Genomic DNA, 20,097 nt, shown 5'->3' on the forward strand with positions numbered 1-20,097 from the left:
CAAACTTTTAGCTGATTTTATTCTCTAAGTGACATTGGACTTTGTCCATATTGTTCTAGGTTTAAGACTGAAAACAGGTCTCATTCCCCAGTCAAACTCCAATCAATGAGCATGAGTCCACTTTTAGTTTGGGGTGGAGGGGGAGGCAGAGTCCCTGGTTGATCAGCACCATCTGCCTTGAGCAAGGAAGAGAGTAACAGGACCACAGATGTGCCAACCACGTCTGCAGAATACATTTTTCTAGCAGTACTTCCTAACAGTACAATGTGATCCTAAGTGGGGTTTGAAGACAACGTCATCCGACATCATGTGCCCTCGCAGACACACTCACCAGGCGCCTCGCGGTGGTACACCTCTGCCCAGCTGTCCCCACTGCTGCGAAGAGAGCCGATGGAAGAACTAAGCTGAGGTCCGCATCCTCAAAGGCTTAGAGAGACAAAGCAGATACCCATCAGTGTCGCCAAGTAGACTTGCTAACTGGTACTAAGTGATGTCCTCGAAAGCTCAGTAATAGACTATCAGCATTTTCCTTGTGCTAGAAGCATGCTCACATCACGGGGGCAACTTTTCTTCCAGGGAGGATTACATAAGAGCAGAATAATGAGCTCTAAGGTCTTTACCCCAGTACAGATGTCAAAGGAGATTAATAATGGTAGGTACCTCATGGGATTACTGTGGGGATTAAAGGAAATAACTCAGATGAAAGAGCTGAACACAGTATCTGTGAAACCCAGCGCTCGCTAAATGCTAACTATACTTTTGAATGAACACTCTTTAACCAGATGGGTTCAACCAGAATAAAGCCATCACCACAGTCTTTTTAAATTTCTGGTGCACACCACAAATATATAGGCATTTACACATGACGATGATGACGGCAATATGCAAATTACCAAATTTTGCTTTTTATCACAAAATCCATGCTTCTATCAAGCAATCACCCTACTGATGTCCATTATCCAGAATAGGCTGATAGCCTCTTTCCTTCTGTGCCCAACAACTGAAAAAGACAATCAAGTCAACTCCAAGCCTACAGGTAAACGATGCAATGCTTTAAGGAAGGACTCCTTCCCAGTATAAAAGCACTCAATATTTCATTACAGACAAGCTAATTTTTTAAAATATAAAGGAATCAGGAAGTTGTGTAAGAATTACTTATTCTAGAGAAACATGTGGGCAGTTTTCAGAAAGCGGAAGGAAAAGAAAGAAACCATGCCGCACCAGAAAGTCTCGGGCACAAGCCCTAAGCCCCAAGTAGCGTTTTCCAACATGAATACCTGTCCCTCCTAGTCATCTCTGCCCTCAAACCTTTGTGTCCTGTCTCACAAGTAAATCCTGAAAGCCAAACTTACGTCTTAGATGGACACAACAGAGGAAGGATGAGTTTCTATGTGAGTTCTTTATGTTCACCGTGGCTACCAAAGCTATTCTGAACAGAAAATAAATGAAAGGCAGCCTTACCAATAATGGCATTGTTTCCTCCAAGTTCTAACAAACTTCTCCCTTTAAAAACACAAACACACATTAAAGCCCATTTCAGTATTTAACGCACACTGCAAGACGGCCTGAAATCACAGCCTATTTCAGTTACGTTCTTAATTTATTTTCAGATTCCAAATGTAGCATGAGCATTGCATCCATGTCAAACTTCTTGATTTGCATACTGTACCAAGCTTATATGGCACAATGTCCATACTCCTAAGATATACACTAAAATATTTAGTGGTAAAGAAACACAATGTTTCCAGCATTTCTTCAAACGTTAAAAATAAACCAATAAGCACCCACAGTTTATGTGCATGCGTGCATGTTGGAGAGAGAAAATGATAAATGGGGCAACACAGAAGCCACTGGGTGAATTTCATTTAAGGTATACAGGAATTCCTTGTATTAGTCTTGTAACTTTTCTCTCATTGTGAAATTATACCCCCTGAAACTGTAAGTCTGGGAAATTGTGTAATTTGCCAAGATATTAAACAGAGAATTACCATATGACCTAGCAATCTACTTCTGGGTCCTTAACCAATAACTAAAAGGTGAAAACAACCCAAGGGTCCATCAAAAAATGAGCAAATAAACAAAAATATTATCCAGCTCTAAAAAGGAAGATTACGACACATGCCACCTTTATGACATGCTATGTAAAGCCAGCCAGCCACAGAAGGATAAATACCGGGTGGTGACGCTACTCATAGGAGGTTCTCAGACTGGTCAAATCCATGCAGAAAGAAAGCAGAATGATGGTTGCCAAGGGCTGGAGGATGGCAGAACTGGGGAGTTCGTTTTTAATGAGGATAAAATTGGGAAAACAAAAAAGTTCTGGAGAGGGATGGTGGGTTGCACAGCAATGAAAATGTACTTAATGACACAGAAGTATACACTTAAAATAGTTTAAATGGTAAATTTTGTTATATACTATATATATATAAATATATATATACACACACATTTCTTTTACCACAATAAAAAAAGTTAAGAAATTTTAAAAAAATTTAAATCAGAAAGTATCAAATAGGCAGAAAGCTATGGCTCCTGAGTTACCATGAAATCTCTCCTCATCATCTGATACAGCGCCTTCAAATCTCTTTCCTGTTCATTTATATTTTCTTGACATCATAGGAACTAATTTGCTCTTACACCTTCTCCCTAAGTTGTTAAGAGCTGTTTAAAAATATCACTGCATACTATGGAACAAATTTTACTTAGCTCCTGCTCCCGTGTTGGATAATACTGATTATTGATCATCAACCTCTTGATTATCTAGTTCAGTCAGGGCCAAAGGGTAGGTCTATTAGAGCTCCTGATAAACATGCCAACTTACATTCCAGGAAAGTTACACAGCAGCCTACGAACGTCTACGAACACCATTCTTACCTTACACACCTCAGCAATAAAGAACAGAGATGTGCCTCGACTTTAGGGCTGTGTTTACTGCTGATCTTTTGAATATCTTTCCTTAAATGCCCTTTAAAATCCGCTTCTACGTAAATAAACACTACTTGTTTGATATCAGGAGCACATGGGGCAGCAGGAGAGTATGTTCTCTCTCCAATGCTCTGAAACAGTTAAGCACCCAGGGGACATTATAAGGAGATGGGGCTGTCATGACCAGAAGTCACTGCTACTTATCAGCCGTAGTCTTTACTACAACAGAGGATTTAATGATAGCTTGGCTGGCTACAGAGGAGGACGATGCTACCTGCTAAGAAAAGGAAGGCAACAGCGGAATCTGCACCTAACGTGGGATCCTGCGGCCCGGCTTCAACGGACACACCGCAGAGAAGGGACCTATACATTCCGTATCCTCCTACTTCTCTGCGTGTTCCCTAATTAGACTCATAACCACCAACCCTCTCCAAGGAAAGAACCTATAACTGACGGCAGACGGATACGTGTTTCTAAAGACTGTAATCCTTCTACTAAACTACTACTTAAGAGAGAATAACCAACTATAGCTTTGAGTAAGAAGAAGGGGAAAGGAGAAGGAAGAGATGAATCTGCTCATGGAAGCAGCAGGATTAATGATCTTGAGCACGCCAGGACAAGCTTCTTGGGCCAGGTGTGGATCTTCAAACAGGTTATCTATTCAAAAGCTTTGCCCATTTTTTAATTGGGTTGTGCTTTATATTGCTGAATTTTAAGAGTTCTTTATTTATTCTAGATATGAATCTCTCATCAAAAAAGGATTTGCAGGGCGCCTGGGTGGCTCAGTTGGTTAAGCGACTGCCTTCAGCTCAGGTCATGATCCCAGGGTCCTGGGATCGAGTCCCGCATCGGGCTCCCTGCTCTGCAGGGAGCCTGTTTCTCCCTCTCCCACTCCCCCTGCTTGTGTTCCCTCTCTCGCTGTGTCTCTCTGTCAAATAAATAAAATCTTTAAAAAAAAAAAAAAAAGGATTTGCAAATATCTTCTCCCATTCTGTAGGTTTCTCTTTCCACCTTTTTGTTAAGTTTCTTTGGAAGCGCCGAAGTCTTATTTTTGATGAAGTCTACTTAATCTTTTGTTGCTTGTGCTTTAGGTATCATATCCAAGAAACCACTGCCTTGACTATTCCTCTATTTTTTTCTATGAGTTTGACAGTTCTGGCTCCTACGTTCAGGTCTTCGGAATATTATTTTTTGTGTGTAAGATGAAGTAGGGGTCTAATTTCATACCTATGTACATGGATATCTAGTTGTCCCAGCACCCTTTGTTGAAAAGACTACTCTTTCTGGGCGCCTGGGTGGCTCAGTTGGTTAGGCGACTGCCTTCGGCTCAGGTCATGATCCTGGAGTCCCGGGATCGAGTCCCGCATCGGGCTCCCTGCTCGGCGGGGAGTCTGCTTCTCCCTCTGACCCTCCCCCCTCTCATGTGCTCTCTCTCTCTCATTCTCTCTCTCTCAAATAAAAATAAATAAAATCTTAAAAAAAAAAAAAAAAGACAAGACTACTCTTTCTGGGTGCCTGGGTGGCTCAGTTGGTTAAGCGACTGCCTTCGGCTCAGGTCATGATCCCGGAGTCACTGGATCGAGTCCCGCATTGGGCTCCCTGCTAGGCAGGGAGTCTGCTCCTCCCTCTGACCCTCCTCCCTCTCGTGCTCTCTGTCTCTTGTTCCTTCTCTCTCAAATAAATAAAATCTTAAAAAAAAAAAAGAAAAGAAAAAACTACTCTTTCTCCGTTGAAATGTCTTGGCACCCTTATCAAAAATCAAATGACCATAACTGGAAGGGTTTATTTCTGGACTCTCACTGTTATTCCACTTATCTTGACGTCTATCCTTATGCCAATACATCATCTTGATTACTGTATTTTTGTACCAAGTTGTGTTATCAGGAAGTATGGGTCCTCAAAATTTGTTCTTTTTCAAGACTGTTTCAGCTGCTTTGAGTCCTCCACAGTTCATCTAAATTTCAGGATCAGCCTGTCGATTTCTGCACAGAAGCCAGGTGACATTTTGAAAGGGACTGCAATCAATCTGTAGATTACTTGGGCAGTTATTGCTCTTAGGCTGTAACAATACTAAGTTTTCCAGAAAGTGAAAATGGGACGTCTTTACATCTACTTAGATCTTTAATTTCCTTCAACGATACTTTGTAGTATTCTGTGTGAAAGACTTCACCTCCTTTTGTTAATTTCTTTTTTTAAGATTTTATTTTTAAGTAACCTCCACACCAATGTGGGGCTCCACCTCACAACTCAGAGATGAAGAGTTGCATGCTCTACCTACTGAGTCAGCCAGGTGCCCCTGTTTAATTGATTATTAGGTATTTTATTCTTTTAGGGGTACCTGGGTGTTCAGTCAGCTGAGCGTCTGCCTTCGGCTTGGGTTGTAAACTCAGCCCGCATCAGGCTCCCCGCTCAACAGGGAATCTGCTTCTCCCTCTGCTCCTGCCCTCTGCTTGTGCTCTTTCTCCCAAATAAATAATAAAATCTTTCTTAAAAAAAGGTATTTTATTCTTTTTGACACTACTGTAAACGCAACTGTCTTCAGAATTTCATTTCCAGGTTATTCATTGCTAAGATACAGGAATACAAGTGATTTTTGTATAGTGATCTTGAATCCTGCAACCTGACCTTACTTAATAGCTCTAATGGTTTGTAAACTTCCTGTTTAAAAGCAACACCTGGAGTGCCTGGGTGGCTCAGTTGGTTAAGCATCTGACTCTTCATCTTAGGGTCTTGAGTTCAAGCCCTGCACTGGGCTCCATATATATATATATATATATATCTATATATATATCTACATATATATATAGATATATATATATACAATATATATATATCATATCTAGAATAAATAAAGAATTCTTAAAATTCAACAATATAAAGCACAACCCAATTAAAAAATGGGCAAAGCTTTTGAATAGATAACTTGTTCGAAGATCCACACCTGGCCCAAGAAGCTTGTCCCGGCATGCTCAAGATCATTAATCCTGCTGCTTATATATTATAAAATATATATTTTTTATAATATATAATTATATATATTATAAAATATAATATTATATATTATAAAATATAATATATATTATATTATATTATTATTTATATAATAATTTATATATTATATAAATATAATAAACACATATATTTATATATAAATAAATATATATTTATATATATAAATAAATAAATAGCATATATATATATATATATATAAATAAATGGCAATGCCTTCGGGATGGGGAAAATAAACAAATAAAAGCAACACCTTTATAGCAAAACACCTGGCAGATTTAGTAGTCAAGTCTCATTTTAGGCTAGGGTTAGTCAAAATTCAGCAAAATCGCCAAAAACCGACAGTCAATATTATCTCTGAAAACTTCTTTAAGAAGCCGTAAAGTGGAGCACGCAAAATTCTGTGCCTACAACCCTTGTCAGTCATATATACGTAAAATGTGAAAGGAGAAGAACAGACTTAAGTCTTCCATTGCATATTCACTCCAGGTCCTGTCAATCCCTGTACCTATTTAAATGTGACTTTTCTGTTTTTAATTTGCCAAACACTTCCGATAGAAATCAAGAAATGTATTATCTTGATAGGATTTCGCTTTGGTCATTTCAGGGGAAAATGACATGCTTTTCCAAATTATGCTCTTAAGTTTGCAGTCTCCCCATTCATACCTGTATCCCTTTTCTCTTTTACTTGGACATTCAAATAAACATGGCTGGTGTCCCCACGGAAAGGAGAAAAACCCAACTTTGGGAGATTTCATACCCATAGAGGAGGGAATAGCAATGCTCATGAGAAAGCTAACACTTACCAAACCTCTCCTGCACCATAAGGGCCACCTGTTTTCCCACCTGGGTGCTCCCGGTGAAGGACAGCAGGTTCACCCGCTCATCTTTGGCCATTGCTGTGCTGCAGGGGAATAAACAAGGTCACCCAGGCAGAGAAGCCCAGCAATGGCGCCACCTACTGGCACCAGGGGCCAGAGCACTCCGACACGATTCCTCATCACAACACAGTAAGTCTATCCCAAGAGTGCGAGGGAAGGTCTTCATGAAAATGAACTAGATTTTCACAAGCAGAACCATACAGTCCAACAGGCTAACCTGGTTTGGGAGCTCTGTGTAAACAGAAATCACCTTGAGGACACTGTTAAGGATGAAAGTCCTGGGGCACCTGGGTGGCTCAGTTCGTTAAGCTGCCGACTCTTGGTTTCGTCTCAGGTCATGATCTCAGGGTCCTGGGATCTAGCCCCACATCGGGCTCCACACTCAGTGGGGTGTCTGCTTCAGGATTCTCCCTCCTTCTGTCCCTTCTCCCACTCACTCTTGAATGCTCTTTCTCAAATATTTAAAAAAATAAAGGATGAAAGTCTTTCCTATACATCATAACCTTAGTATTTCCTTGGTGAGCACCCCAATTATGTTGCAGACTCCTAAACTATTAATTCCTTTAAGAATTAAAAGTCTGGGGCGCCTGGGTGGCTCAGTCGGTTAAGCGACTGCCTTCAGCTCAGGTCATGATCCTGGAGTCCCTGGATCGAGTCCCGCATCGGGCTCCCTGCTCGGTGGGGAGCCTGCCTCTCCCTCTGACCCTCCCCCCTCTCATGAGCTCTCTCTCTCTCTCTCATTCTGTCTCAAATAAATAAATAAAATCTTAAAAAAAAAAAAAAGAATTAAAAGTCTGAAGGGCGCCTGGGTGGCTCAGTCGTTGGGCGGCTGCCTTCGGCTCAGGTCATGATCCCAGGGTCCTGGGATCGAGTCCCGCATCGGGCTCCCTGCTCAGTGGGGAGTCTGCTTCTCCCTCTCCCTCTGCCTGCCACTCCCCTGCTTGTGCTCTCTCTCTCTGTGTCAAATAAAAAAATAAAATCTTAAGAGAAAAAAAGAATTAAAAGTCTGAACACTATAGAGAAACATCCTAAGTATCTCTCATGGAAGCTCACTTTAAATAAAGACTGTGCTAGGATTTCCAGTTACCTCTAAGAAATATAGACCAGACACTATAGATTCGAATCTCTTGGCTCTGGGTTCTGGGCTTCAAAGGGCTTGGTATGGGCCTAGCAGATCAGCCACAGCATGAGACTAACCGTAGGGCTGGGACAGCTTGATGGGATAATGCATGCAGATGTCCCCAGGTTCAGTCCAGCAAACATGAGCGCTGATACTCAGAGAGGCTGTTACTTAAGGCACGCCTGCAAACACTCCTCCATCTGAGCTGGTCCAAGACCCATGTGAAGGACTGGATGCTCAAAGAGCACAAAAGACTAGGTCTTTTGTTACAATGTTGTAAATGACATGTAGATGATATTTCACTAGGTACTCTACATGTAGAAGTTGTATTTCCTAATATCTTCTCATTTCTATCAAAAGGACCAATGTATTATTCCTTTTTGAGACTGACCAGTAAGTGGAGTAGCATGGTAAGTGAAGGAGGGAGACCAACGTGTCAACCAAACCAGGCCTGACTCCAATGAGAGCACACCTAATTGAAGTCTAGGCCAGTAGTAGTAACTTCAACTTTCATCATCGATCAGGGCAATTATAGGTCCCGTCATAAGAAGAGGCTCAGATACCATGCTAAGTTAAAGAAACCAGACACAAAGCCCACATGTTGTAGGATTCCATTTACATGACATGTCCTCCAAAAGGCACATCTATAGAGACAGAAAGTAGATGAGTGGTTGCCAGGGGGAAGGGAGAGGATGCCAAGTGAGCGCTAATGGGGAGGAGGTTCCTTTCTGGTATAATGAAAATGTTCTCGAAGACAATAACGGTGACGGTTGCACAACACTGTGAATATTCTTTTTTTTTTTTTTTTAAAGATTTTTTTTATTTATTTAATTGACACAGAGAGAGAGAGAGAGACAGCGTGAGAGGGAACACAAGTAGGGGGAGTGGGAGAGGGAGAAGCAGGCTTCCAGCTGAGCAGGGAGCCTGATGCGGGGCTCGATTCCAGACCCTAGGATCATGACCTGAGCTGAAGGCAGTCGCTTAACCAACTGAGCCACCCAGGTGCCCCAACACCGTGAATATTCTAAAAATCGCTCAATTGTACCTTTTTAAAGAGAGAATTTTATGGTATGTGAATTATATAGCCATTTTCTAAAAACAATACATATTTTAAAAGATGCCATATCCCCGAAGAGGTCCCTTTTTTGTTCAGCTGAGGGACCTAGACAACAGGACAGGTTCTCAGCTGAAGGAGTGAGACACCAGACTCCAATTCCACAGTTTTGTTTTCTAAGTAAGCACCTCTACGAACTAAGTGGCAGGAAGCCACAGACTTCCCAAAGTTACAGGGGTTTCTTATTTTAGGCTATAAACACCTCACAAAACTAGCTCTGGGCAATTAAAAAGATAATTCTTCCTCATCCTCCAATAAAGCAAAGCCCAATGAGGTATGTGATAATAACGATCCGAAAAAACCCCTCTCCCCTCCTCAGCTGTCCTGGATTTCATTACTCTAATAAAGATGATCCTAACCAATCGACCCGGAGTCCTTCAACAGAAAGCTGCTCTGGGCCCACTGACCTACCCGATGTCCACTCCACCACAGGTCAGGGAACAGATCGCACCAGGCAGCTGGTTGTCCTCCAGGACCTTGGCTATTATCCTAGAAAGGGAAAAACAATTTCTAAGAAAGGGAACAATTTCATTTCTAAGGGTTTTTTTAAACTAGGAATAATTTCCCACCACCTGACTTTCCTGTTGCGACTCTCTCCCCCATCCCTTACCTCCCGCCCCAAACACGCAGGCCTGGATGTCACCTGACATATTAGACGCAAGATTTTCCAACACCTTAAAAGTACAACTTATTTTCCCTAAAATCTTAAGAAGAAAAATACATGGGGCACCTGGGTGACTCAGTCGGTAAAGCGTCCGACTCCTGATTTCAGCTCAGGTAATGATCTCAGGGTCGGGAGATCCAGCCCTGCATCAGGCTCCACACTGGGTGTGGGGCCTGCTTAAGATTCTCTCTCCCCCTCTCTCTATCCCTCCCTGCCCCCCACCACTTCTCTCTTAAAAGAAAAAAGAAAAATACAAGCAAAAAAGTAAAAGACACAATGCACTGATCAGGTAGCTCAAGTGTTCATTGTTTGCAAAGATTTTCTGCCCAACTCTGAACACATGGCTGGATTCAAGATGGCAGACTGATCATAGGGCATTTTTTTGGTCTCTTGCCCCAAGTCCATTAAAATGAGGGAAAGACATAAAAAGGAATAAGGACCATAACCTAGAAAAATGAAGAAAAGGAAAGGTGGTCCCCATCAGCAAATGAGAAGGTTCAACAGATCGCTGCAAAGAGATACCACAGCCAGGGAAGTGGTTGAGGATGAAACAGGGAACAGGCCCCAAACTTAGAGGAGCCACTGAGGAGACAGAGCAGAGGGGGCTGGACCTGCCGGCAGCACCTAAGCAAGTTCAAGACTAGTGCCCACTGGCCTTGCACCAAATCCTTGAGTCCAGAAATATCAGCAGCCTCCAGGCTAGAGCACTGTGGGCCAGCAGAGCTTTTTCTTAAACATTATCCTACAACTTAACATTATTTGAGTTAAACACAGTTCAATGCCACTTAAATCTGACAATGAGCTGTAAAAAAGGGCTCCAGTGATCCTGGTTTCTCTGACGTTGGGTTCTTTCATTCATTTTGAGCGTCCTGAGGCATTCGGGCCCAGAGAGAGCCAAGGCTCTTTTCATCCATCACCCTAACCTTCCAGCAACTTTCTAATTTAAATTGCACAAAAAAATCTAAACCCTATACCCACTTCCATAAAAAAGATCCGTTATACATATATTCTCCAATTGTCCCCCAAAATGTCCCTGATGGCGATACTCTTTTCCTGTCCATCAAGGATCACACATGCAGTAGTCGTGTTTGAGACCAGATGTCAGGTTGTACAATTTCTTTTTTTTTTTTTAAAGATTTTATTTATTTGAGAGAGAGAGAATGAGAGAGAGAGCACATGAGGGGGGGAGGGTCAGAGGGAGAAGCAGACTCCCTGCCAAGCAAGGAGCCCGATGCGGGACTCGATCCCGGGACTCCAGGATCATGACCTGAGCCGAAGGCAGTCGCTTAACCAACTGAGCCACCCAGGCGCCCAGGTTGTACAATTTCTTCCAGGGACTTAGGGTGTATCTACTGTCTGCACAAGGAGATGGACTATTCTTCAAGGGTGGGGATTCTGCTTTGCACCTAGGCGTTCACCAAACCATCTCCCATACTGCATGAGCCTCTCTGACGAGGGTTAACTCTCTGGTTCTGCTGCCCTGGTTGCCTGGTAAATGTTGGAATACCAACAAGGCTCCAGAGACACAGCATGACTTACGCTAGACATGACCCCTGAACAGGTCAACTCCACCTGGACTGGGATGACAATGTGAGAACTGGAAATGGGAACCTCATGCTTTTTGGTCGACGCTGAGCACAGGGACTCTTGTAACTTCATGTCCCTTGTGGGTAGCTAAAAGCTCTGCCTACGGAATTGTTCCAAGACATTTTGGGTCCTGTGGGTCAGCTGTCTGTCAAATAAATAAAATCTTAAAAAAAAAAAAAATTATCTAAAGAGTGGCCATGTTCCCATATGAACATTTCAAATCCTCAGACTGTTTTTTATTTTTATTTTTTTTTAGAGATTTTATTTATTAGACAGAGACACAGCGAGAGAGGGAACACAAGCAGGGGGAGTGGGAGAGGGAGAAGCAGGCTCCCCGCGGAGCACAAATACAAAAATAAGCTCAAAGCAGGCACCTGGGTGGCTCAGTTGGTTAAGCGACTGCCTTCGGCTCAGGTCATGATCCTGGAGTCCCGGGATCGAGTCCCGCATCGGGCTCCCTGCTCAGCAGGGAGTCTGCTTCTCCCTCTGGCCCTCCCCCCTCTCATGTGCTCTCTCTCATTCTCTCTCTCACAAATAAATAAATAAAATCTTAAAAAAAAAAAAAAGCTCAAAGCAGCAATCACCTAGAACATTTGGAACTGTTATCAAAATAGGTATTTTAAACCAGCTGCTTAATAACAACTGGCAAATCTGTTCACTACATCGAGAGTAACTGTTTTGAGTTTTTTGTTTTTTAAACTGCCTAGGAGGCAGCCCTTTCTGCCCACAGGTCCTGCCCCCGTGCTTTAATAAAACCTTACCTTTCTGCACCCAGGAAAAAACAAAAACAAACAAACAAAAACCCTGTAACAAGGGCGCCTGGGTGGCTCAGTTGGCTAAGCGACTGCCTTCGGCTCAGGTCATGATCCTGGAGTCCCGGGATCAAGTCCCACATCGGGCTCCCTGCTCAGCAGGGAGTCTGCTTCTCCCTCTGACCCTCCTCCCTCTCATGCTCTCTCTCATTTTCTCTCTCGCAAATAAAAAAGCTTAAAAAAAAACAAAACAAAAAAAACCCTGTAACAAAAAACCCAAAAAATAAAACAACTGCCTAGGAACCTCATCATTTTTATAGCTGTGTCCTGTCTCATGTGTTTTGCAGATTACAGTTGTCTGTAATACTTAATTATAATTTAAGTATAATTATAATAAATTTTAATTATAAGTCAATAATTACTTAATTATTCAATTTAATTATCTTGCCTTGGAGGATAAAGTTTCCTCAATATCACATATTCCTTTCAAGTAAATACTAACACACACTACTCTCTTTTTCAGCCCACGTTTCAATTCCTAAGCCACTGCCCCTAAATGAACTTCTAAAGTTAAGGACCCTCTTCCATAGAGACTCCACATGCTTCCTATGAGCAATCCTTCTATCAGAGAAGGCAGACCATGCAACCGATGGGACATCAAGGACTGTCAACAATCATCACTCTACATGGGAAGGTATCCTCTTCTATACAGACTCTAAATTCCACAATGACAGATCAGTAACACTGATTTTATGACCTAATCAGAATTGTCAAGTTCTCAAAAATGAACTAAAAATATTTTATAATCCAAGAATGAAGTACATTTTAGACACTGTTAGAATCAGTAGAACAGTATTATCAGTTCTTTCTGTTTTGCTAACCACTTATTAAACAAAAGCAATAAACGCAGTAGCTGGGTAGAAGTCAAAACCATGAACACGTTCAGCATTTACTAAATACAGCTCCTAAATTGCACGACTTCCTTTCCACTGGATTTGTTTTTATTTCCCAAGTGACATAAAGGTTTATAAGAGCTCAATTTCAACATGTTAATCAATATCTGGCATGTTTCCAAAGAGTTCAATGATACGGCTCTGAAAGAGCTCCATATGCTGTAAAATGATTATCAAAATGTTATTACAATCAAAGGAGAAAGAGGCTATCCAAGTTCCATGCTTAAGTAAATGTGACCCTTCCACACTGAATTAAAAATCAGGGCCTACTAATCACTCTTTGAGATTACTCAACACTCGGGAAAAAGAAAGCCACACATACTTACTTTGTGACGGCTACACTAATGAGCGAAGTTGTTGGAGCTCCTTTCCTTGACAGGGTTAAAAAAAAAAAAAAAAAAAGGCAACTTAATTTGGTGGAAATCATAAGTACCTTTTACTGTCAAGCAGAACCAAAAGTCTTTGTGACAAGTTCTGTCCAATTAGACCATGGAGCCTAGTAACTGAAATCAGAATCTGTCCTTCTTCAGCTTTGTGTCTCTGGGACCCAAGGGACTATAAAATTTTGAAAAACATGAAAATGACAATTTTGAACCTGCTTGCTGCACTGAACACAGGAACTGTTACATTAACCTTTGTCAAAGGAACTGTTACATTAACCTTTGTCAATTATGGAAATGTTAATCTATCAACATGAACTTCAGAAGTTCCCCAGAAGAAGGCTCACAGGGCTGAGAAAAGCCATACGACTAGTTTTTATGCATTCAAATACCAGAAAGCGTGGGTCTCTTTGGCAACATGGTGCCAAATCATTAATCTCCCAACGATGCCTGGCTTTTGTAGACAGTCTGTGAATATATTCAACTGAACACATTACAGTTAAGGCAATAAGTGGGATAGACGCCAAACAAGCCAAGACAACTCTCCTGGCTTTCCTGATCTCACCATGGAAGCTAAAAACAGGGAAGTGTTTTGCCATCTACGAAATAGACATTTCCCAACTAACTTCTACTATCACATATTTTATAAAGATGTAAAAGTTAATTATCAATGGGAACACTGGCCAAGGGCTGCACAATCACTTCGAGATTCACTATGAAATTTTTATGGGGGGGGGGAGTCAAATTTCACAAAGAAGGTTGTGACTCTTTCCACCAACTTTTTAACTTAGTTTTGTTCCTAGAGTGGGGTATAAAGAATACACCTGGGTCTTTGTTCCCAGTTTCTGAAATAGCATCAGAATCAGACCCCCCCCCCCGGAGTGTCTTTGTTATGCTAATGAGGTGACTTGATGGGGGTGGTTGCTAGCCAGCTGCCAGACGGGGGGGGGGGGGTGTCTGGTCACCATAAAATCCAACGATGTGATTAGAGGGTCGTAGAGGGTTGGAACTTTCAGCCCTCCCTGACTCCACCTATGGGGAAGGGAGGAGGACTGAGAGAGTCCAATCACATGTCCAACGATTTAATCAACTGTGCCTTTCTAAGGAAATCCCAAGAAAAACTATAGACACCAAGATCGGTGCAGCTTCTTTGGTAGGTAGGGTGACACGTCCCAGCTAAACTGGGAGAAGGCATAGAAGCTCTGCATCTGGGACCCTTCTACACCTTACCCTATGTGTATCCTTTAAAATCAAACTATAATTAAGTGTCTGGTTAGCTCAGTTGGTAGAGTATGAGACTTTTAAAATAAAACTGTAATCATTAAACATAGCATTGTCTTGAGTTCCGTGGGTCATTCTAGTGAATTATTGAAACTGAGGATTCGTGGGGACCTCCTAATTTATACAAGGCTGGCCAGAACTGCAGGTGACCTGGGGACACTTGTGGCTTTTACCTGAAGTGGAAACAGCCTTGTGGTGAGCCCTGAAAGCTATAGATCCTGACACTAACTCTTACAGTATACTCACTTGGGGTGGAAAGAGCTGGAAACAAGAGTGGGCACAAGCCTTTGCCAAAAAAAAAAATAAGGCAAAAAAATTAATTCTACCAGTGGCAAAATACATAATAATAAAAACTCAGCACTGTACAACTAGCAGGTGTGACTTACATGTTCATCGAAGAGTCGGATATTAGAAAACATTTCAATACATGTAAAACCCTTTGAGCAGTACCTGAAAATGGCTACTTTTATCATTTTACTACTGTGTAAGAAGGTGAGGTCTTACCAAAGGCAGACGTTCCCACAGATCATTGCGATGGCATTGTTCCAGCCATACACTGCCACCGGGAAGTTGAATGCAGTGATGATGCCAACCAGGCCCACGGGATTCCACTGTTCAATGAGCGCGTGGCCAGGTCCTGAGGACACGGGATGGGGCAGAACATGCTTAAGCACATCATCTTAATGCATTTGATGGTAATAATAACAACAGAGTCTGAAATCATTCAGAGAAAGAAGGTGCACCAGACCCAGTGGGTTCCAGAGGCCTTGCAATGGATCTCTTTACACAGGTACATTAATTAGCATACAATAAAGCTGTTACTACCATGCTAGGTTATACACTGTACGGATACCTTTATGCCTCTGATCCTCACAGGAGCTCTGTGTGGAGCAGGGCAGCATCAGCACCATCTGGGAGACAAGAAAACTTCAAAGAGGCGTTGAGAGGTGCCCTGGATGATGTGCATGCCAAGGGCACGACCCAGGACCTGTGACTCCTGTTCTTTACATTGCCTGTAAAGCCCTTGGCCAAACTCTCCAAAGAGAGACAAGGTGGCTCATTTGTAAGAAAAAAGAACAGCTCTAAGAATTACATGTACGGGGACGCCTGGGTGGCTCAGTTGGTTAAGCAACTGCCTCCGGCTCAGGTCATGATCCTGGAGTCCCGGGAGCGAGCCCCGCATCGGGCTCCCTGCTCCGCGGGAAGCCTGCTTCTCCCTCTCCCACTCCCCCTGCTTGTGTTCCCTCTCTCGCTGTGTCTCTCTCTGTCAAATAAATAAAATCTTAAAAAAAAAATCTATTAGAAAAATATGTATCTTATATACAAATTTTAAATGTAACATCACCCACCATCCCACAAGGGGCACATTTTAATCAAAGGCAGCCGGAGCAGTGAACTGGAACAGTAAGGTGACAGCTCACAAACAGAGTTAAAACCACAGACTGACGGGGAAGGTGGGGCTCCCAGCCGTCCATCTCTCTGGCCACACTCTCGCTGTGGGAACACAGAACCCAGTAGTAGCTGCCCTCCCTCCCAGGCCCCCCTTTAGCTGAGCTCAATCCCCCTAGAGATCATGTGCTGACACAGCCTCTTCCTGGCCCCTCCCGTCATCCTCCTCCCCACGGAGGCCAGCCAGCGCAGCCCTGATGCCCTCCGTCCCCTGCTTACAAGCCTGTGGTGTCTGGATGGCTACTGTAGCTGTCCTCAGGACAAAGTCCAAGTCCCTCAGCAGGACGGGTTCCTTCCCGGGGCTCCATCACCACCCAGTCTCTCCCCTCAAACGGTGCCCTCAAGCTATGCTGAAGCAAGGCAGTTGCCCAAATAAGCCACGTCCTCCCACCTTAAATCACAGACTTCTTCCCAGCATCAGAGCTACCCCTGCCCCAGCACCCCACCCATCTCCTCCTTGAGGCCTGACCTTGCATTACTGTCTCCTAGGGGCGTTTCCTGACTGCCTCACAAGGCTGGCTCAGGGTCACCACCCTCCCCTGTACCCCATCACAGTACCTACCATGCTCTGTTACAATTATCCCATTACTTGTCTCCCACTTGCCTCGCACTCTAAAACATAAGGTACCTTGAAGCGTACAAATTCCTTCAGGACAGGGCACCTGGATGGCTCCGTGATTAAGCCTCTGACTCTTGATTTCGGCTCAGGTCATAATCTCAGGGTGGTGAGATCAAGCCCCATGTAAGGCTCTGCACTGGGCGTGAAGTCTGCTTAAGATCCTCTCTCTCCCTCTCCCTCTACCCATGCCCCACTAATATGCACACTTGCTTCCTCTCTCAATCAATTAATTAATTCCTTCAGGACAAGGACAATGCCTTACTGATCAAGTATCACTATCAGTTCACCTGGCACTTGGTACACACTCAGTAAGCATTTACTACATTAATGAAATCAAAGTTACCCACAAAGCCTCTGCATAGATAGATGAATAACCTACTCTTCTAAAAAATGTCCCAACAACTGAAAAAGATTTTAATTGGTGAGGCAGACATCTCAGTAGGTATAAGTCAAAGAAGTTCCTTGTTTGCTCATGTGTACTTCTCCAAACTGGCAATTTACTTTTTTAACTAGAAAAGCCTATTGAAAATGATTAGTAACGAGGCACCCAGGTGGCTCAGTCAGTTGGGTATCTGCCTTTGGCTTAGGTCATGACCCGCAGGGTCCTGGGATTCAACGCCACATGGGGCTCCCTGCTCGGCAGGGAGTCTTCTTCTCCCTCTCCTTTTGTCCCTCCTCCCCACTTGTGCTCTCTTTCTCACTCTCTCTCAAATAAATAAGATCTTAAAAAAAAAAAAAAAAGAAAAAATGATCAGTAACATAAAATTCATCTTGGATAATGGGAATCATTGTTATATACCTAATTAAGGACAGTAAAAAAAAAAAAATTCCAATTCTTTCCACCATTAGGAAATTTGCCAAATATGCCAAGAAAAAACAGGAAAATGTGCTCTTTAAAAAAATATATTACTTTTCCTGATTATAAATATAATATAATTTCCATCACAGAAATTTTTGAAAATAGAGAAAAACAGACAGTAACAACCATCAATAATTCTGCTACACACAGACAAGCAGTCACTGCTCTGGCTGACTTGCACCCCTTGGTACTTTCTTTTCTTTTTTTTTTAAGATTTTATTTATTCATTTGACCAAAAGATAGAGAGAGCCAGAGAGCACAAGTGGCAGGGGGAGAATGGCAGAGGGAGAGGGAGAAGCAGGCTCCCTGATGAGAGTGAGCCCAATGCGGGGCTTGATCCCAGGACCTCGGGATCATGACCCGAGCTGAAGGCAGATGCTTAACCAACTGAGCCACCCAGGAGCCCCGCCTTGGTACTTTCTCTGCAGAAATGCATCGCCTGTTTTGCTCCATTAACATCGCCAACGTTACAGATCACAAAAACCCTTATCCTCACTGTTGAAACCTCCTCTGAGTACAAGGTCAGTCCCTGCAACACAGAGTACAGCAAAAAATTGGAAATGCCCTACATCTATCCATCCTTTGGGAACTGGCTTAAAAAATTAGCGTCCTCACAACCAATAGAAAGGCATAAAAAAAGATGAAGTCCCTTACTGGAATAATAAGCAACAATCTCTAAGACACACTAAGTAAAAAATTAGTACAGAACAGACCATATAGTTTGCTAATGTTGGTGTTCCTAAAGGACACGTGTTTGCCTGCAAAACCTCTAAAAAGATAAAGAAGAAACCAGAAACATTCACTATTTCCATGGGACTAGTAGGGAGTATCCAGGGAGGTAGGAAGAAAATTTTTTCATCCTTTACCTTTTTATTCCTTTCCAATTTTGTGATATGAATTTATCACCTCTTAAAAAAAAATTAAAATAATTTAAGTAAATACAACTTTCTCGGGGCGCCTGGGTGGCTCAGTTAAGTGCCTGCCTGCAGCTCGGGTCATGATCCCAGGGTCCCATGAAGGGCTCCCTGCTCAGCGGGAAGCCTGCTTCTCCCTCTCCCACTCCCCCTGCTTGTGTTCCCTTTCTCGCTGTCTCTCTCTCTGTCAAAATAAATAAAATCTTTAAAAAAAAAAAATACAACTTTCTCATAAAGTGTGGGGTTAGGGGCACCTGGGTAACTCAGTTGGTTAAGCATCTGCCTTCAGCTCAGATCATGATCCCAGGGTCCTGGGATCAAGCCCCATGTTAGGCTCCCTGCTCAGTGGGGATCCTGCTTCTCCCTCTGCCTCTCCCTCTGCCGCTCCCCCCCTTGCTTGTGCTCTGTCAAATAAATACATAAAATCTTAAAAAAAGAAAAAGAAACAAAGTGTGGGGTTAGGGGAGAGCAATCTCCATTAAGTATGACTTTTAAAATGTATTAATAGACTACCAAAATTAGCTTAACATTTGTCATATGATAAGGCATTTAGGTCATTTCAAATTTTTCCTACTGATACTACAATGAACACCTTTATATATAAACCTTTGTCATATTTCAGAGTATTTACTCAAATTAGTCTTGAAACTGGTATTAAACATTTTGGGGCCTTCGGATTTATTTTCAAATTGTTTTCCTGATGGACCGGTGATTCATGTTACCAAAAGTCCCCATAAAAGAGTGGCTATCTCACCCACGGACTTCCCAAAATGGAGTCTTATCTTTAAAAACAGAAAAATTTAACAGGTATCTTGATCTGATATTTTCACCTATTTGTTAGTACAGATATTAAAGACATTTTCATATATTTACATGCTACATGCAATTCCTCCTCTGAAAATCATTCACAGCCAGGGCATTTTTTTGGAGTATGGCCGAAGAGGACAGAAGTCTTAGCTTAACTGACTTCATTGCTTACTTTCAGAAGGGAAGATGGGTCCTCCAATCATCCTCGATAAGCCAACAGCATAATCACAGACATCCACGTACTCTTGAACTTCTCCCACACCTTCCACTAAGATTTTCCCCATCTCCAAAGACACCTAAAAAACCAAAAAGCCAAGAAGCAATTTTGCAACACAATTCATGTTTTAAATACTAAATTTATGAGGCAGAGGTTGGGGGGGCTGGTGCAGAAGGAAGCAAACTGTATTTCTTGTCTATTTTGTGAAGGTATAAACTACAGAAAGTCTGTTATTATCTTAATTTAAAAATCCATAAATTGTCTTTACTCTTCCCAGTTCATCTTGTTCATCTTTAAAGACATTTTTTAAATGTATGAACTGTTCTTATAATCTTAAACACAAATGCATAGCAGCCTTATTCTGCAACTCAAAGGAATGTCTATTCACTATGAAAATACTTTACCAAACTTCCTAGTATTTGGATCTTCTCCCGCAAAGCATCCCCAATCTGTCTCACTATTTCTCCTCGCTTCGGAGCAGGAACCTAAGAAGAGAATGGAATCTTAGCATCTGATTCAAAGTGTAAACTTGTATCTGCAACACAGTATTAGACAAACATGCTCTA

At 42.3% G+C, this 20,097-nt stretch overlaps 1 protein-coding gene across 2 annotated transcripts in view; it reads right to left on the reverse strand.

Annotated features, from left to right (window-relative positions):
- ALDH7A1 (aldehyde dehydrogenase 7 family member A1) overlaps positions 1–20,097 on the reverse strand; it is a 42,320-nt gene that overhangs the window by 11,883 nt on the left and 10,340 nt on the right. For both annotated transcript variants that reach the window (XM_044917178.1, XM_021701719.1), the window contains exons 4-11: positions 19,936–20,016; positions 19,487–19,610; positions 15,171–15,303; positions 13,332–13,376; positions 9,461–9,538; positions 6,741–6,838; positions 1,462–1,503; positions 332–426 (exon numbers count right to left, since the gene is read on the reverse strand). In XM_044917178.1, the coding sequence (XP_044773113.1) occupies positions 332–426; positions 1,462–1,503; positions 6,741–6,838; positions 9,461–9,538; positions 13,332–13,376; positions 15,171–15,303; positions 19,487–19,610; positions 19,936–20,016 (696 nt within the window). The remainder of the gene's footprint in view (positions 1–331; positions 427–1,461; positions 1,504–6,740; positions 6,839–9,460; positions 9,539–13,331; positions 13,377–15,170; positions 15,304–19,486; positions 19,611–19,935; positions 20,017–20,097) is intronic.

The sequence above is a fragment of the Neomonachus schauinslandi genome, chromosome 7 (genome assembly GCF_002201575.2).
Source record: "Neomonachus schauinslandi chromosome 7, ASM220157v2, whole genome shotgun sequence".
In the NCBI taxonomy this organism is placed as follows: domain Eukaryota; kingdom Metazoa; phylum Chordata; class Mammalia; order Carnivora; family Phocidae; genus Neomonachus; species Neomonachus schauinslandi.